At 45.0% G+C, this 19,706-nt stretch overlaps 1 protein-coding gene across 1 annotated transcript in view; it reads left to right on the plus strand.

Moving 5' to 3' along the window:
• Window positions 1-19,706, plus strand: part of Trio (trio Rho guanine nucleotide exchange factor) — a 314,560-nt gene that overhangs the window by 155,021 nt on the left and 139,833 nt on the right. Inside the window, 1 exon segment of the mRNA XM_004845192.4 lies at window positions 8,336-8,458. Coding sequence (XP_004845249.2) covers window positions 8,336-8,458 — 123 coding nt within the window.

Genomic DNA, 19,706 nt, shown 5'->3' on the forward strand with positions numbered 1-19,706 from the left:
GGAAGAACTCCCTCCACTCTGGTGTTGGTTGGACCATTAACTGATATTCTCTAAAAAATGATCCAACAAGCCAGGTACATGCCTACTTAGGAAGCTAAAATAGATTTCTTGGGCCCAGGCCAAAGAGGGAGAACATGTCTCAAAACAAACAAAAAGCCCACAAAATTTGTTTTGCAAAGATCAAGAAAATGTAGTCCACTCTAGATTTTTCTCATGTATACTCATTTTTCATTTCAAAATCATTGAATATGTGGTGCTTTAAAAGGTACAGAGTTAAGTGTGGTGAAGAGTTCCAAGTTCCTTTTCTTGGAGAGCAGTCAGAATGTTTTTTGGGGTTTGTTTGTTTGTTTTTAGCAGATGGCTTAGTAGTCTAATCAGAACACGGCCTGCTCAGATGTAACATTGCTGTCTTTGGTCACTGACAGACATAATCTTGATAAGGATACATTTGGCTGATGTCTATCAGGTGCTTGGCAGTGAGGGGTGCCGGAAACCGCTCCTTCAGCCGTGCTGTCTTACCTACTTGAAGACCGCTTGCCATGTGCAAGTCTGGGCATTCCTGAAAGCTTTGCCTACATTCTTTTCAAGCACAGGAATCTGTTGGAAAGGAAGAATGCAAAGCAAGAGTGGTGCGAGCAACAGTCATGGTGTAGGAGGCACTTGGGAAGTTTTCACATGAATCTGAGGCGCTCTTGGAAGGCTGCATGGAAAGTTAGGAGGTTGAGGAATGGGCAGTAGAAACTGTAGTGAGAGCAGGGACAGGAAAGGGTGGGGCTTGTCCCCAAAGCTTTAGGTGTCCAGTGCGGTTGGAAGGAGGGGTGGAGGAAAAAGTGTCAAGGAGCCAGTTAGAAACGTGTGGCCTCCATGATGAAGGACTGGAACTTGATTCTGTAAGCTTTGGGACAGTGTTGAAGAGACATGGACTAACTCACACTGGACGCTAGACCACTGGTACCAGAGCCAAATGTGACAGGGGTGGGGGCCGAGGGCCCCATCAGCCTAGTGTCAGGCTCATCCTGTGGCTCCTAGGTCCTTCTTTTCTCTTGCTGCTCATAGCCAGGCTGCTGGGGAGTCCTTTCCCTGCCTCACTGTGTCAGCTTCAAACCCTGACGGGCCTTGGTACTGTGCATTCTGACTCATGCTGTGGATGTTGCAGTTGGATAGCACTGTTCTCCGTGCCTCAGAAAGATTGCTCCAGTCCTGTGTGAGCAGTGAAGTGGAGGGAGCGAGTGAGCAGAGCCCAGTAGCCTGGTGAGCTTTCCATGCACATGTCCATGCAGGTTGTGGAGATGTCCTGTAGAGCAGGAATTAAAGTCCTCAGGGCCAGCCATTGGCATTTTGTTCACTGGGGCTTCCCAAGTGTCTGGAATAGTCGATGGTCAGTATTTGTTGAATGAGTAAATAAGGAAAACTAAGAAATTCCCCACTTTTACTAACTAAAGACCCTTTTGGGTTCAAAGTTTTGTTAGGTCTGGAGTGGTGGGAGAAGGTTCACCTTACACTGGAATCAGGTGACCTGGGAGATCTGCATGTAGGAATGGAAGCTTTGCCTGATGTTGGGGAACTAGGGCAGTGACAGTGAACCTTCAGAGCTCACAGTGATAACAGGCTGCACACTGTGGCACATGTGCCATGGGTTCGCCACCACTAAGCTAGTGTCTGTCTGGACAAGGAAGGGATAATTTCCGAGCAGAGCAATTTTGCAAGTATAGGGGATCTCTAATAAGAACATTAGTTATTTGAATGAAAAAACAATTCTTTCATGCTAAATTCCAGTAGCAGAAGAAAGTCACAATACGCTCCCAAGAGGCAGTGAACCAGCTATCAGGTCTATAAGGAAGTGACCCCGCGGTTTTCCTGTGGGTCGGGCCTGCTGACCTTTAGCCAGTAAAAGCTGTCTCTCCACACTGCTCAGCTTGTTTCTAGGTTAGTGGCACGTTATGGTTTATATCTTGATGTCCCCACAAACCTCATGTGTGATTTTAGGGAGGTGTTTGGATGGTGGGGTCTTACAGCTGTCTTGCTGTTAGGAGGAGTCTGGTTGGAAGAGGCGGGGCACTGAAGAGTGTCTGGGAAGGGTTTATCTCCCTCCCTGCCTCCTCCCTTTGTGCTCTGCTTTCTGCCTGACGTGCTGTGATCAGCTGTTCCTCCGCCAGGCCCTTGTGTCATGCCGTCCCGCCTGGGAGCCAGCCAGCTATGGACTGAAACGTGAGCCGAAAGAAACCTGTCCTCCCTTAAATTGTGGATGCTGGGTATTGTGTCTCACCCACATGGAAAGTGATTATGATAGATTTTGGTATTGGGAGTGGGGCTGTTGCTGTGATGCTACCTGACCACGTGGCTCAGAAGCCATCCGAAGCGTTTCATGGGAAGAGTCGGGAAAGGTTTGGGGTTGCCGGCTGGAGAGGCGGCCGTAGAATGCTGTCAGTTGAGCTGGATGGGAGACTGTGTTCTGAGGTCAGATCAGAATGTGGATAGAAATGCAGACAGTAAAGACAGGCTTGGGAGGTTTCAGGTGTTTTAGTCAGGATCCAAGACTCCATTGGCAGTTGGACTCCAGGCCTTGTGTGTTGTGCTGTGGCAGAAAATTTGTCTACATTTTGTGCACATCCTGAGACTTTGTGGGAGACTGAGATTAAGGGCAGTGGACTAATTAATCTGGCAGAGGAGATTCCAAGGCAGCCAAACATTCAGGCTGTGGCGTGGGTACTGCTGGGGCCATTCAGCCAGCTTTACATTGAGAATCAAGAGCAGCAGCATGGCTGACTGATTTTAAAGTTGCGAGACAAGGGAGAAGGGCTCTGCTGCACCGTCCTGAGCCTCAGCCCTGCCTGCTGCACCCCGCTGCCCACACCTCGCTTGCGTCTCTGTGTGCAGGGACCCATGTCTTGAAGTGGATGGGGTTGCTGGTCTCCCTGGAAGGGGAAGACCGTGACCAAGACGCTGCCCTCAGGACTAAAGCGTGCTCCACACGTTAAGAAGAGGAAGCCGGCTTAACCCGGGATGCCTATGTGGATTTCAGCAACTTAGACTTGAGTGTTTTTACTCTTCAGATTTCATTTGTGACTTTTTTCTTTGTGTGTCAGTTTCATTAATACAATAATATTGAACCCTCGCACTAATGCTACACCACCAGCCAAAGCGAACATTATCTAAGTGAAAGCCCTCCTTGGTCACCTGCTTATGTTTAACAGTTTGAAGCGATGTCACTTAGTCGGTCAGTTATCCTTTATTATATCACTTAAATACCATTAATTCCATAGTTCAGAAAGGTCAGGACACTTATTTCCATTTCTAGGTGGTTTCAGCACAACAGTGGTTGAACAAGGATATAACTAAAATGAAACCAGGTTTAATTAATATTTTGGTTATATATGGAATGTAGGGTGGGTAATATGACGTTAATATTGTATAACTGGAAAACTGACTTTGTATGAAAAAGAACAAATTGAGACTATTTTAGAATTATCTTTGTTTTTCATTTGCTTCATGTACTTGTGAATCAATATAGAATGAGCTTGTTTTCATTTTTATGTGCATTAAATGTGATTTTTAAGAGACGTATTATATGACAGAGTAGACTTATTTATTCACTATACATCTCTTTAAAATGGATGCTGAAGTTGACAAATGTTTGTATATTTTCTCTGGCTATTCACTTGGTGTGTTCTAGTTGTTTTATGTAAGATTTCTCTCCTAGAGTTTAGGACTGTGGTCTTGGAAGGTCTCTAAAGGCATTCAGGTGGAATTCATTGGCTACTGTGTCAAGAAGTAGGGATTAAGAGCTACAGTTGATATTGAGAAGCCCTGTGTTCTAATCTTTTCTTGGGCATTAACTTCTCTGTGCCTCATTTTCTGGCTTAAAAGGGACAGTAATGAAAGTATATTTTCTTACATTTATAGCCGCTGGGAATAGATGTGATTTGGAAATAAGAGTTTTTTGAAGTTTAGAAAGGTGACAGTGTATGCCGCATAACTTGCCTAGTGGAATCTGGGCACCCCCTGCCCCCATCAAATGCATGACCATTTCCAAAGCCAAATGTACAAAGACTCACACTAAAGGGATCAATAGAGACTATAAATAGCTTTGCTTTGGGTCAAGTTATATTGACAAGAATTTTGGAAGTACGTTTTGAAAAAGTATTTGAAGTTTCAAGAGTTTTTTGTGGATAAGGAATTGTGAATCTGTATCGCTCTTGCAAGTACAGAGCCAAATAATGTCTCAGCAAATACTGCTGGTATGATGCCGTTGTGGTGGTATGTTGCTTGGTGATGATATAAAACTGAGGTATTTGAAGAAAGTACGTCTGCATTTGAAAGGAAAGGTACCGTGTTGGTCGTCCTAGGGCATGTTGTTGTGAGGTGGGCTTTGTTAGAATAGTCCTCCTCTTTGATAAAGACTGAGTTATCTGTTCACACATTTGTAAAATAATAATTACTTAGAAATAGGAATCCACACGGTGTGGTGACTATCGGGGTGGGGCTTCAGTGCAGAAAACTTCTTACAGACGGAGCATATGGGATGGCCGGCCTGGACACGCAGTAGCGTGGGTGAGTGTTTTGCCCTGGCCCAGGTGTGCCTACATCACGACAGCCATTTCCTCAGAGGTTTTCCACAACAGACTGAACTGCTCAGAAGCAGTCAGGGCTCCTTTCTTTCCTGCCTTGTTACACTACATGTGTGTCAGTCGTGCCAAGCCTCAGCAGAGCTTAAGAGCATGTACATGTGGTCAGTGGCAGTTGTGCCTACCCGTGGCTCCTGCCCGCTTCAGCAGCAAGTGCTCAGATGGCAAGGTAAGGGTTAGCTAAGGAAGGGTAACAGTCAGGGGGAGCTAAGCTTAATCTGCATGATTTCCTGTGCACTTGATATCTGACTGAAGAATCTGTATCTTAATTGCTGGCCTTGCATTTGGAATGGCCTTGGCCTTAGGGTTGTGTCCATTAGAGGGCACTGATTGCAGAAGAATGAGCCCTGAGTAAGGAGGACAGTGCTGGCCTCCCTGCTTTCCTTCTCTGCTAGGAGCCACATGGCCCTGGAGGGATCTGTTTGCCCTTTTGCTCAGCTCTGGGAGGAGAGCCCCAAACCCACACCCACTTACTCCTGGAGCTGAGGTCACAGCACATAGCTGGCAGCACTGGCCAGGTCTGAGGTTGGGAGGCGGCTAGCTGGCCTAGGGTGATAAAGCTCCCTGACTGGCCTATCTTTTCAGGTTTTAGGGTGAAGGGGTTCACACGCATATCTTTCAGATGTTACTGGACAAAAACATGTATGGACTTTGGATCCTTTGTCAGTCTGGGAAATTTGTGTGTACTTATAAAAAAGCAACCACCTTGTAGGAGAGTTTGGGAATATTCATAACTGTCTTCCCTTTTAAGTGCTCAGAATTTATACATTATTATTCGGATTATTTTCATATTTGTTAGAAACATAATTTCATCTGGATTTACAGTTTTATCTGAGAGAACCATTGATAAAATAAAGATGCCCATTATAACCTGAGTAGTTGGTTCATAATAGCTTTTGTTTCTAAATTACACATTGGATACTTCCTTTACGTTTGAAAACCAAGTTTTTATTATATTTAAAATACTGTATTTTGCTTCCTCTCTACCAAGTAGTTTATTTTTTTACTCTTTGAAATTGTGCTCTTACACAGTTTTAAGTCCCTGTAGAGTTAGTTGTAATCATAAAACTTGCTACTTACTGATGGATCAGTTTTTTAAGTTAAGGTATATACAGAATATGCTATATAATTTTTTAAAGTTTCCCTAGCCCTTCATGAAGATCTTACAAGTGATGAAGTGTAGCATAGGTATTATTGCCTGTATTATTGCCATGTCTCTAGATCCCTTTCAAGTTTAAAATACTTCATACTTGTCTTCTGCATGGTATTGGCCTCATGCCCAGAGACACATTCCATTAAATGCATCTGCTTGTCAAGATGCAGAGTTCTTGAGGTTACTGAGACATTTCTCTAGGAAGTACTAGAACCTGTGTCATAATATGTACTAAGAGACTGTCGTATAAACAACTCATCTGCTCACACCTGCCTTGAAGTCAGGTGATAAAGACAGTACCACCCAAGGACTCCCTTGCTGTCTTTGGAAATCTCAAGAAAGAAAACCAATTGTGCCAAGTGCACTGATTAATAAGCAATGGAATATTTATAGCCCGTGTCATCAAGGAGCCTAAAATTAGAGAGAACACAGCCAGAGGTTCTGGTTTATGGGAGGCGATGGCACATGCGCTATCCATTTGCTGAAAGTTAAGCTGCTTCAAAAGGTATCATTGAATACTCACAGCCCCCTGCAGTTATCACCATTGAGCAGGGAACTGACATGCATGAGGGATAAGGAGCTCACCTGAAAGCACACAGTCAGGTCCTCTGTGTACAGGGGCCTCAGTGAAGGGGTGAAGTGAGAGCTTTTCAAGCAAGAATCAGGAGAACTAGGGGTGGATGAGAATACAGATGGAGCCAGTAAGAATTACTCTGCTAATATGACACCAGGCCATGGGCTGAAGGCTGATATAGTCAGAAAAGGTAGGTGTGTAATTTGGTCCTGAGCATCCCCTGCTGGCTGACCTCCGCCTCTGTCCCAGCCTCTATTTCTGATTTCAGCTGCTGCCAGTTCTGCAGGGGTCATTGCAGAGGACCAGAGGTTTGTTAAGGTTCAGAGGCATTGTATTTATGTGTAACACTAACGTTCCCAAACCCTACACAGAAAGGGCGCTCCGTCAGGCCCTTGAGTTTAAAGACACCGTTGGAGCAGTGGAGAACAAGGTGGGCTCTGCCAGTGGCCTCTTTTCCAGATTCTGTCAGCACAGCTGGTCTCTCCATAGTTCAGTTAATAAAGGGGAAGGGGTACTCTTTAGAAGCAGTGCACTGCAAGCTAAGCCTGTTTCATTTAGCCATTGGCCGAAGCTGAGACTGTTGTGCTTCTGGGTTGCCCTCCAGACCGCTGCCTTAGCTGGGTGTACCCTGTTCTTCTGTCCAGGATCATTTTGATCTGTGTCCTTAGGTACCTGCTGTGGTCTATCTGTGTCCTCTGACATCGCTGGTGGAAACTCATCTGCAGTGTGGTGTAGTACTAGGCGGGGCCTTGGGGAGGTGATTAGGTGGTGAAGACTCCTCCACACGAATGGGATCAGCGCTTCTGTGAAAGAGGCCGAGGGAGCCTTTGCCATGTGAGGACATAGACGGTTCCATCTGTGAGGAATGAGATCGAGTCTGCTGGCGCCTTGATCTGCACTTGGCCTCCAGAGTTAAGAGCAGGAAGTTTCTGTTGCTTATAAATTATCCATTCTAAGGTATTTTGTTACAGCAGCCTGAACACACTAGAGACAGTACCGTAGTTACAAACATGGAAAGTATAGGTGAGCCTTCAGTACTTTAACAGCACATTAACAAATATGTTTTAAACATTGAAAAGCCTTCTGAGGGCCGAGGATGTAGCTCAGTGGCACCGCGCCTGCCTGGCAAGCACAAAGTCCTGAGTTTGATCCGTGTTACCAGGGGGGAAAAAAAAATCTTTCGGGTAACTATTTTTAGTTAAAAATATCACTAACTTGGGGGTTTTTTGCTCACTCCATGAAAGAGACAAAATATGCATTTGATATAGTGTAAATATTTTGTTAGATATGGTCATTGTCTGTGATTTCTCAAGTGCGAGAGCCAGCAAACTGTTCAGTCCCGGATAGGGACTTCAGAACATTGTCTTCTCCTGCTTTGCTTCACTCTTTTTCTTGAGTGCAGTAGATTATAGCTGGTAAGAACAATTAAGTAATTAAATTCATGGAATGCTTACCTTTCTCCCCATCTTAGTTTGTAGACTAAATTATCCTCCAATACCGGGAGCGAGGCATGTAAGTGTTTTTTTAGGTTTTACTTATGTGCTTGGACTCTTCTAAAGAAGAGAAAGAAAAAAATGAACCATACAGTTAATCTTGAATTGCTTGCGTTGGGAAGCTTTGAGTCTTTAAAAAAAATGTGAAGTTAAACTAGCCCTCTGTGGCCTGATGACCCCTCTAGGACAAAACCTGTCAGTTTGGTGGCTCGGTAGTGCATAAAATGAGGTGAGATTTAATTTAATCATTGTTGCATGTAATGTTTATACATAGATTCATACTTTCAATGTAAGAGCTGATTAAAGCCATGGTGGGAAAGCTGATGTAAGGTATAATTATCAAGTGTGTTAAATTAGTACTCAAGTACTTCCAATTTTTTTCCTAGTTTGCTTCTTATTTCTTACAGAATATTGACAACAGAATGTGTCTTCATTACACTGAATGAGCAGGATGTTGTTTTTATCCTCATGTGGCTGTTTTTCACTGTAGGTCCTGGATTGGATTGAGAACCATGGAGAAGCATTTCTAAGCAAACACACAGGTGTGGGGAAGTCTCTTCATCGGGCCAGAGCTTTGCAGAAACGTCATGAAGATTTTGAAGAAGTGGCGCAGGTAAAACAATAGCTTTCACCATTTTCTCTCTCAAATACCTGTGTGGTTGATTTAGAATTACAGGTTTAACCACATCTGATATGACTTACCCTTTGTTAGATATGTTTGCGGTGATGCAATGAAATTGAACTCTCAGGTTTCAGAGTGAAGTTGTCATTGCCTCAGCAGAAACCTGATTTAGTCAGTTGACTCTTCGTAACTTGTGATATTCTTGAAACAAATACACAGGATGTTTTTGTCATATTTGTTGTGCCAGTGTTTTCGTAGTTTCTGACATTTCAGTTCCTAGTCAGAGAATAATAGTTCCTACATTTCCGTAATTATGAGCCCAGCATCAATCTTGTTAAGTCTGTCTGCGTGCACTTAGGAACTTGGAGCCAGGAATGCAGCATGTTTAGAGAACAGGCCGTGTGGGGTTTGAATGTGGCTGTAATGCCCATAGGCCACGTGACAAATCTCCTACTCTCTCCATAGTTAGCTTTCTGGTCTGAAACATCACACATGTGCACACACACACAAATTAAAAGGAAGTAGAGAAAAGTTGTTTTAAAAAGTTGTCTAAGTGGGACAAATCCAAACTCAGACAAATTACAATAAAACTGAAGGAGAGGGCCGGGGCTTCAGCTCAGTGGCACCATGCCTGCCTCAAAAGTGCAAGATCCTGAGTTCGATCCCCAATATCCAAAACAAAAAAACAAAAAAACAAAAACGGAAGGAGGTTACAAAGTCTTAAAAATGAGAAAGTGACAAGATAGCACCTGTGGGAATGAAAGTTAGACAATGGCTTCTTGTCAGTAGCCATAGATTCTGGACAGCAGTGGATGGAATCCTGAGGGAAAGTAACTCTGAACCTTGGATTCTGCACTAGCTGAACTGTCACTCAATAGTGAGGATAATTACATACCAAAACCAAGAGGTTACCACTCAACACTATCAAAAAACAAAAGCATTTACTTTAGGAAGGGAATAATGTAAAGTACCCAGTAAAATTTAAACTCCACAAGAGGAACACTTCTATCACTGGCACCTAGAACAACACCTAGCATATTTCAAGTGTTCAGTAACACAAAATTTTTTGAATAAAATTTAAGTGAACAAAAGGAAGTGTGTGGAAAAGGGCTGGTATCAATAGTAAGCAAAGAAACTGATAAATATGTTTGTGGATTTAAAGTTTGATCTTTGAAGCAGAAGGTGAATCTGGAACCGTGTTAAAGCAGGATGGAACTGAAGCACCAGCTCACCCTCATCTGAAAGGTAGAGGGGTGCTCACAAGAGAGCAGTTGGAAGCATCGTGCTTGTCTTCAGTTTGTTAGTTCAGGCCTGACTCGGAGTATTTTTGAACAACCACTCAAAGTACAGAGATATTGGATAAGTTTTAAGGGAAAAGAAACGCTGAAAACCAGGGGCTGAAGGAAGCAATAAAAAAAGCACAGCAAAAGTCATGATATAAATCACAAAATAAGATGTAGTGATTTGTCCAAAGCATCAGTAATGACACTAAATGAAAAATGGAGTCTACCTGTTAAAAGACAAACATTTGAGCCGGGGATTTAGCTCAGTGGTGCCACTGCCTGCTTTGAAAGTGCAAGGTCCCGAGTTCAATCCCCAGTACCAAAAAAAAAAAACTCAGACATTCTCAGACTGGACATCTTTTTAAAATTATATATGCTGTTTTCAGTGGGTTCACCTGAAACATAAATATCCCAGGGAGTTTGAAAATATAAACAGTATTAGGAAAAGATCTACCAAGAAAATATTAATCATAAAAAAATTGTTGTAGGGATATTATTATAAGACAAAATAGACCTAAAAGTATGAAAATGTTATTAAAAATGAAAAACCCTTCTCTTATTAAAGGAAGAGCATCAATATACATCTAACAGTGAAGTCTCAAATTCACAGAAGACTATAAACCAGGGCCGTGTGCATCGGTATGATTTATAAGATGAAGAGATCATTTACCTTCTAGTCTGAGAACTGAAATATGGGGTGGAATTGTATGATAATACACAAACTGCATCTAAGTCCTATTCTGTGACGATGCCTTTGAAAAGTTCCCTTCTTAAACCTGGCACTGTGGTACAAGCCTGTAATCCTCATTACTTGGGAGGCTAGGCTGGGAGGGTCATGAGTTCAAGGCCAACCCGAGCAAGAGGCAGACCTGTCTCAAGAAAACAGTTACCTTCTTTACATATCTTAATATATAAAATGAAATTGACAGTCATTCCTTTCTATTTTATTGATCTCAAGAAGTGAGTAAGAAAGACTACGCGTCCCGCAGCCTTGCCACACACTTTCTTTGGCTTTTTGACAACATTTCTCTTGTTTGTTTTTCATGTGGTCTCATGTCGGGAACGATTCTACATAATTTGGGGGGAAAACCATTTCACAATTAAATTATGTTTAGGCCTAGTTTTCCTGCCTACAGCCAGGGTATGGCATTTTTGTCCCCATTTTTGCCTCTGGTCATAGCTAAAACCTCAATGGTCCCATGATGCTGTGATGCTCCAGGGCAGGATTACATCAGCTGAAGACATCTTGGGGTGGAACAAATTCCTAATCAACATACGTGCCTCATGAAACTAGGATCATCATCTGCGTAAGTTCCTCATTCTTCTAGGATTATCACTGCAGCCCTTTGAGTCCTCTGTTACTCCAGATGTACCTACCGAATAAAGGTGTGGCAAGCTCAAGCTTGGGGTCTTTTGTCTTTGCTGCCCAGAGTATCACTGAACAGGCCCAAAGCTCAGCTTCTTCTCTGAGTCTCATTTCTGTCTTTATTAATTAATTTGCCTTGTGCTGTTGTGGCTCACAGGATTCATGGCAGGAGTTCTAGTAACGTCCCCTTTCCCTGTTCCCTACAGTCTCTCTACTCCTTTCTTGGGAAATATTTTGCTGTCTTCTTGTAGCAGAACAAATGTGGAAAATACACTCTTTATCTCCCACTTTTTTTTTAATCAGGTAACTACTGCTGCAATTAACTGTGGTTTGAGGAGAAATGTAAAAATTGGTCATATGAACAAAGACCCCGGGCACCAAAGCAGTTAAGAGGCGGAACTGTAAACAAGCAAGTTCTACAAGTTGAGGCTCTTGGAGGAGTAGTGTATTTGCACAGGCCTGTCCACTGAGATGGCCTCACCTCTTCCTCCCACTCCCTGAGCATTTTCTAGTAGGGAAGACCAGAGCTTATTGAGTATTCTCATGTGAGTCTGTCACCCCAGTTGGCCTTTCTCCCTCCAGTCCTTGGTTCTGCCCATTCCACATGAAAATGTTATCTGTGGCTAATTAGCAGGGTGAACTTCCTTGCTCAATTCTAAAACAGTCATCAGAGCTGTCCACACAAGTTCTCAGGGCACAAGAAGAGTAGGAGAACTTTTCTTTTAGGAAGTGAACATTTTCCCTGTAACATTTCCAGGGCAGGCACAGGCTCAAAGTAGCACTTGTGCTGTGCTGTGCTTCCCACCCCTGAAGAGGAGAAAGAGCAGTGCTTGGCTGCTCCTTCTGTCACCCCGCTGAGCTTCAGTCTTGCTCGTCATGTGTTGCTCCTGGTCCCCGGGAATCCAAGGGTGCTTGACTCTCTTCCCCAAATTGAGAAAGTGCTTCAGCCCAAATCTGAACTGTGTATGAAGTTTGCTCACATTGCAGAGAGCTCCACTCACGTTCCCACCCTCTAGCGTTTAAATCATCACCATGCCAGCTGTTCCACCCGACCACAGAGAAGGGGCAAGGAGGCAGCAGGTGGCTGCAGACCCAGTTCTCTTGAACAGGCCTGGTTATTGTTAGGTGGCTCTCAGTGTTAGCTCTTGATGTGAAAATTTACAGAATTCAGTTTGGTGGCAAAAAAAAAAAAAAAAAAAGAAGAAGAAGAGGTTAGAGGCAGGTGTGGGGCCAACAGGAGGATCTTTGGGGCAGCAGGGCCACAGGGCCTGCTGTGCGTGCACCTGGCATTTCCGGGCTGGGGGCCACTTGCCTGCAACCAGGCTCTCCTCCTCGGGCCCTGTCCTTCTCAAGCCTTCCATCGGCTCATGGGTGCACCTGTGCTCCATTGCTCTCATGGCCTAGCTTTGCTGTCAGTGCTGGTCCTCAAGTGTGGCCCCTGTCCCCAGCATTTTCGGTGTCTCCTTCTCTGTTGTTTTCTTCCTCTGTACATGCTTCTGCTATGTACTTTAGATACCTGTTGGTTTCAGAAGAATGCTCTGCCACTTGTACTCTACTTCCTGGTCCCCCTCTGGCCAGCTTTAGGCCTGTGGGTAGAGCTGCAAACAAGCAGGCACTCAGGGATTTGCTTAGAGTATGCATTCAGTAACCGACAACTGCATCCTAACTGTTCACAGAATTCCCTTCTGCTTTTCAGTGTCACTGTCCCACCCACTCAGCCCACAGATGTGCACTGACCTTATGTGACAGGCATGAGTCATCAGTAGGGAGCAGAGCAGCCCTCAGATCTGGGTCATGCCAGCTCCTGTGCACGTAGATGGGACGGAGCTCAGAAGGCTTCGGACCCATCTCAGGCCCACTGTGATGGGAGGCTGCTCCGCTCAGAAGCACCCCTGACCTGAGGTGCTGGAGAGAGAACGCTGAGGCATACCATGGCCAGAGGCCTCGAGACCTGAAGCAGTGCCCCTGCCCCCCGTTGGTCAAAGAACTTGTGACAGCATTTTCAGCAGAAGAGGTTGTGACTGTTAGGTGGCCCCACAGGAGGCTGGCTTTATTGTGGCTGTGTACGGTGAACGTGGTCTAGACAGACTGGGCCTCAGTATCAAGGCGAACTGTACTTTGCATGTACTGCTTCCCTCGCTGGGAATTCTCGCTCCTCCCTGAGGACAGAGCGGCTGTAGTCTCTCGTTCCAACATAGGATGAAGTGCGGGACCTTCACCAGCTGCACGGCTCTGCCCTCCCATTTTTGTCTGCTTTCTCTTAAGGCAGATTATAATTTAAGTTTGTATTTTCGATTTGGACAAAATGAACTGTGGAAAAAAATCTTAAAAATAAGAACAGAGGGATCTTTGGTGCTTAATTAAGAGCCTTATTTCATTTCCTTAAAAGTAAAGCAAAGTCAGAAGAAATTCCCTTTTCACGGTTAAGGTTAAGATTAGTTTTGTTTCTTAGAATCTTGTTTTGAAAGTTCCTGTTGAAACTCTAAATTGGTTTTAGAGATCTTAGCAATTTAATAAAATTTTTCTTACAGCAAACTTCTTTAAATTAGTGAGTTGTGACATGATGAAGTAACAGAACCAGTTAAAAAGGAAGTGGGTGAAAGTCTATGGTTGAATTCATTGGAAATGTACTAAATATAGATTTATTATATAGAACAGTTCTGGGGTTCTGGGAAGGACCTGACATAGCTCCCCAACTGCCCGGTGGAAGTGAGTGGCACAGGCCACTCTAACTGCAGCACCAGCCCGGAGCAGGGCCCCATCTCACACGCCTGCTGCTGTGGCCTCCTCAGCAAGCACTTGGGTCACCTTCACATGCAATTTTGCAGAGCCAGAAACCCCTTCATGACTAATCAGAGGACCCATTTATTTTGTGCAGTGATCGTTAGTAGATGTAACCTGTTGATTGAATTCATGCTGATTGCTTTGTAGTGCGTGGTATGCACAGCCTCAGAGCATTTTCATGTACTTGTGTAAAAAAAGAAATTAAAAATACTTTCCACTTGAAACTTTTTGCAGTAATCTTTTATAGTTGTCCAAGTTGGTGTGCCTTTCTACATTTAAAAGCTGTGATTACAACAACAGCCAGTAAAGCCCAGAGAATGCTACCTCAGGGACAGAGCTGGTTTTGAGAACCCAGGTGTCTCAGATGTCACCAGTGACTCTTTCTGTAGGTGCCATTCTGCGAGTGACTAAGCTATGTGGCTTCTTACTACTTACCGCACAAGATTCAAATTACCCTCCAAAGATGTAGCCTGTCGCAAGCTTGTTCTCCATGAAGCTGTTTACACTAACAACTTTGTATATGTCATGTGATTATCTTGTCTTCGGGATGAGAGTGTCATTTAGCAGATCAGGGGGCCTTAGGTTCCTTTTGTGTTTTCAGAAGATAGGCAGTCGTGTTCTGGAGCTCACTCATCTTATGAGCAGAATCCAGTACCCACAGCATGTGGACATACAGAATGCTTCCACATTTTCAGCATGCCCTGAGTTTCTACTTTCATACAATAGGCTGCCATTTTGCAGTAAGTTCAGTTCTTAATATAAAATGTGTTGTTTTTTCAGTCTTTTAAAGTAATAGTGGAAGATTCGGAGTGAATTATTTGCTTTCAAGAACTTCCTTTAGGTTGGCATGTGTCTACAAAGTATCAAATCTCAGCTGCTTTTTTCTCCTTAATAAATTTTCTAAAACTTAATTCCTCTACTGCTTTCCGATTATGTGATCCTCTGCAGTTTACTCATTCTCTCTGAGTTTGTTTCCCTAGCTGGGAGATGATATCCACACACCTCTCTTCACTGGGTGCTGTGATGAGGGAACATTTTAAAGAGTGCCTGGCACTCAGCAGGTGCTCCTGGTGCCAAGACCCTGACCTAGAACATTTAGATAGTTCAGATATGTGGGTGAATACTAGCACTCTATTTTAAGACTACCCTGCCACATTAAGACCTAGATCCAGCTGGTACTGTAGGTATGTTTACCCTCTGACCACCTTACCTTGTTGAAGCCCTTCTTGAAACCCTGCAGAAATAAATGATATCTCTGATAAATGACAGCAGAGGGAGACAGTAGGCAGTGTTTGCTGTACCTACCTACATAGGCTGTCCAGAATTTTCCAGGGTAGCTGTTAGTCACTTCCGTTTTATCGTGTTGTAGTTAGAGCCATGGTGGTGGCAGGTGCCTCCCAATACACTGCCTTTCCCCTTCCTGGATGAGAAGATGATCCTTGGGGATTTAGGTGTCTTTTAAAGGATATTTGAGTTATTTGAAGTTTGTAGGTATACTGACCCTTCTTTCATGCTATATTTTTGTAGTAACACCTTGGAAGTTTTGTATATGCAGACTTTCTTTTCTTGTTATCCTTAAACAGGCAAGTATTCGACCCTTGCAATGCTTGTTTTCCACCTCTCCTATCCATTCTGAGATGGAGAAAACGTGCATTTTCCACTGATTCTCAGCATAGCCTCTGGCCCTCTTCAGTAACAGGGTGGCTGCTAAATGCTGTAGGAAGAGGCAGGTCTGATCGCCCACTGACTTAGCTCTTGTTTCCCTGAGTGCCCCCAGTTATCCAGTTTTAATCTGCTTCTCAAGAAAAGGAGAAAAAGTGGGGGCCCCATCGTGGCCTTTATATCCCCTTTAATCCTCACAGCTGGAGTAAGGGAAATGGGTCAGAAAAGGCCACCTGGGGACGAGAGAGTAGGCCGAAGAGAGGAGCTCAAGTCCCGCCTGACGTGACCACGGCTCGGGCACCTGCTTTGTTAGTCATGGGCCTGAGTTTCCCTGGTGGGATGAACCCTGGCCAGGCTTCCACTGTTTGAGCAGTCCCAGCTCTGCCAATTGACTGGCCTCTCTGCCTCTCTGCCCTCCCGTGGGAAGAGGGAGTGGAATGGTGTCAGAGGCGCAGGTTTGTTGTGAGGCCCCTAGGAGGTGCTTAAAGTCAACACTTGTGAGCAGGACAGTAGAAGTCACTGCTCCTCCACCTCGAAGGATGCAGAGAGCTCCTTGCTTCTGGGAAGGCCCAGACTGGTTTCAGAGACGCCAGCACTGACACGGCCCCACCAGGACCTGCTGCTGTGTTGAGGGGAGCCTTCACCCTCTTGCGCAGCCTCATTTTCTTCAAGTACAAGAGACCTGGGATGAGTGATTGTCATGTAGTGTCCCACATCATTAAAAAATCCACTTGTTCCTTCAGCATGTTTAGTTTTCAAGGTGTTTACCTGCTGACAAAGAGGTGGCAAAGCGCTCAGAAATTCAATGATGCTTTACCTTTGAAAGCCACTGTCATCTGAAGGTCCACTTGTCAAACACAAGAGCTCTAGTGACAGTGAGTGAGAAGACAGGATTCAGAAACATGTGCCTGCAGTGCGGGGTATTTTGCATGTATCAGGCTGCACCGTTAGCTCCACCAGCCCCCGCCCCCACTGTGCCTGTGTCAGAGAGGGTCCCACTTGGTGCAGCAGCCGGGGTCCGTTACCCTTCATTCCTGGAGGAGTTGCCTCCGATGCAACCTCTGGTGATTGGAGAGCTTGGTAGGCAGGACGCAAGCAGACTGCTGTAGCTGACTGGCACAGCTGTGTCCTAAACAGAACCTGCTATTCAGGTCAGAACTGGGGCTATGTGGCCACAGTGCCAGCCTGGAAGAGGAAGGCCTGGGTAAGATCACCTCCAGGAACTGCTGGGAGTCCAGCAGTTTCTCCCAAAAACAGACACAGTTTCCATAGGTGAAAGCTGCTTTTTAAACCTCTCTTGTCTGTCTGTCTGTCTCTCTCTCTCTCTCGTATACATACACACCTATTTTTTTAAAAATAAACTTTATTTTTCAGAACAGTTTTAAGATGTGGAGGATAGTACAGAGAGTTCCCATATCCAGAACCCACTTTCCCCTATTAATATCTATAGTGTGGTACATTTGTTAGAATTAATGAGCCGGTACCAGTATATTACTGTGACTGCCCACATTGTATTCTTGTTTCCTTAATTTCCCCCTAGTAGCCCTTTTCTAGTCCAGGATTTTATGCAGACTACCTTAGTGTTGGCTCTCTTTGGCTCCTCTTGCTTCCAGCACTTTCTTTAACTGTTTTTGATTGTTATCAATAGCTTCCTCATCATTACCGCCACTGTTCTAGTCCACATTGTGCAGACCTTGCCAGTTCTCTGCAAGCCTGCTCTCTGCTGGCTGATTTAACTCCTTCCTCCCCACTTTGTTCCTGAGCAGGGCCGATGGGCTCCGGGTGAGGTGTGAGCCCAGGTGTCAGTGATGAGCCCCGTGTGCCTCTGCAGTGACCGGCCCTCGCCCTCTCCCACCGTTGCTCCGACTGGGGTTTTGCGGATGCTGTTGGCCGTCGTGCTGGAGGGCTTCCCATACCACACTCGCTGCACAGCTTCCCCTCGGGGACACACAGGCCCGGATCCGGCTGCACCTCGCGCCTGTGTGGTGGACATGTACAGAGCGTGGTTCCTGTCACAAAGCTCGATGTGGGCAGTTCTTCTGCTCCACACAGAAATTACTACAGCTTAGCATCCGATATGTTCTATTAAGTGTCTATAAACCCTTTTTTGCTTTCAGGTTCTGTACTTGGATTGGGAAATGATTTTCTCATTTCAAATAGTTTGAACCTAGACGATATGTAAATATGCACATATCCATTTCCAAGTCTGGCCAGAATTAGGAAATGTTTTTATGTGTTGTGTTTTTTGTAGAAGTGTAGGTAGAATTTATTTTTTAAATTTGTATTTATTAGTACATGTTTATGACTGTCATTGTTTATCTTGATGGTCGCGTACTCGCTGATTAGGCCAGCAGGAACCTCCTTAGGCTGGCTTCCGTATCCTGACTTGACCACCCTTGGTTTTGAACACTTCCTTATTTTGGGCTCAGTCGTGACTCAGACTCATGTTTCCTTTATTTAGTGCAGCCCTGCAGTCAGTTGCTTCTCCAAGGAGCCCTGGTTCCCTACAGAGAACAGTGGTTATAAGCACAGATCTGATGCTAAGCATGTTTGCTGCTATTGGGTTATTTCTGGAAGGGACAGAGAAAGTGTGCATGTGTGGCGCACGCGTGCACGTGCATGTCTGTGTTGGAAAATCGTGTATTCTCACTGATACTTCTGGTTGTAACCCACTTGCCAGGTGAAGGGTTAACTCAGCTCTTCTTTCTTTATGTTTTGGCCCTGTCTCTAAATTAGAAGTGGGGCTCTGATTACCCCTAACATATTGACATAGTTCATTAATCCCCCTGGATGTACCCAGTCTCTCAACTTGGAAGCCACCCCTTCCCCAAGAGGGTGCTGCCCTGTTTTGGATGTTTTGTCTGTGAAAAGCTGGTATTTGGTCTTTAGTGGGTGCCATTGGAAGGTGGGACCTTCAACAAGTACAGCCTGGTGGGTGGCACTTTCTTGGGAGGGATTGTAGGGACCCAGTCTTTGGCTGGCCTCCTGGTTTAAAATGTCATTTCCTTCCACGTGTGGTCCCGCCATCGTGATGCCACCTGAGTTAGACTTGCAGTCTCCAAAACCGAACTAAATAAACCTCCTTACAGAGTTAGCCTGCTTTGGGGTATTTTTGTTTTAGTGATGAAAACCAGACTGAGATAGAAAATTGATCCTGAAGTGGCCCTGTTCCCAGCAACAACAAATACTTGAAAATGTGAAAGCATCTTTGGAATTGGGTTATAGGCAGAGGCTGAAAGATTTTGGAGGGACAGGTTAGAAAAAGCCTAGAATGCTGTACAGATGGCCGCACAGGAAACTGCTGAGGACTCAGTAGACAAGTAGATTTGTGAACCAGTCCCAGATGAAGATGAGGATTCTATTGGAAATTGGACAAAATACCAACTTTGTTACACTGAGTAAACCACCTGGCTACATGGTGTCCAGGATCTAAGATGCTACGGAAGACTGAAAATTAAGGATGATGGACCAGTGAGGCTGTGCAACCCCTTCCTAAAGAAATGAGCAGAAATCTAATCCTTAGGACAGCGAGCAAAAGACCTTAAGGGCCTCTCCGAAATGCCCACGCCTCCTGTCACAGGCCCAGATTCTCCAGGGCACCGTTGTCTTATGCAGCCTGGCCGAGCTCTGATGAATGGGTTCACTGCCTGAGTCCACGGCTGCCTTGGATTCTGGCTTTCTCAAGAAGTGCTCTGCAGCCACTGAGCCATGACTCAAACAGGCCCACGTATAGTTCCTGCCCGTGGCAGGCCTTGGCATCCTCAGGAGATGATTTTGCAGGAACACAATGCAAGAGTTATGGGGTCAAGGTGACTTCCAGAGATTTCAAAGAAAGGCCTCACTTTCTGAGTTGTGAGACAGCCCACAGCTGCTTCAGATGCAAGGGCTTTGCCACGAGGGTCAAAGTCTAAAACAATATTGGAAAAGGTTGCTGATAGAAGTGCATACAACTCCTGAAGTCCCCTCTGCCCACCAGTGTGTCACATTTAGAGCCCTGCAGAGTGGCCCCTGAGGTGACACCTTGAGGGCTGTGCAAATGGAGCTGCACCAGGGGCCCCAGAGAGGTAGGACACCGAGCAGCGCCATGCCTGCCCAGGAGAGCTGCCGGGGCCAGCGCGCACCCATGAGGGACTGTGGCCAAGGA

Source organism: Heterocephalus glaber, unplaced genomic scaffold (genome assembly GCF_053883595.1).
Source record: "Heterocephalus glaber isolate CG9 unplaced genomic scaffold, H.glaber_assembly_v1.0 deba00001538, whole genome shotgun sequence".
NCBI lineage: Eukaryota > Metazoa > Chordata > Mammalia > Rodentia > Bathyergidae > Heterocephalus > Heterocephalus glaber.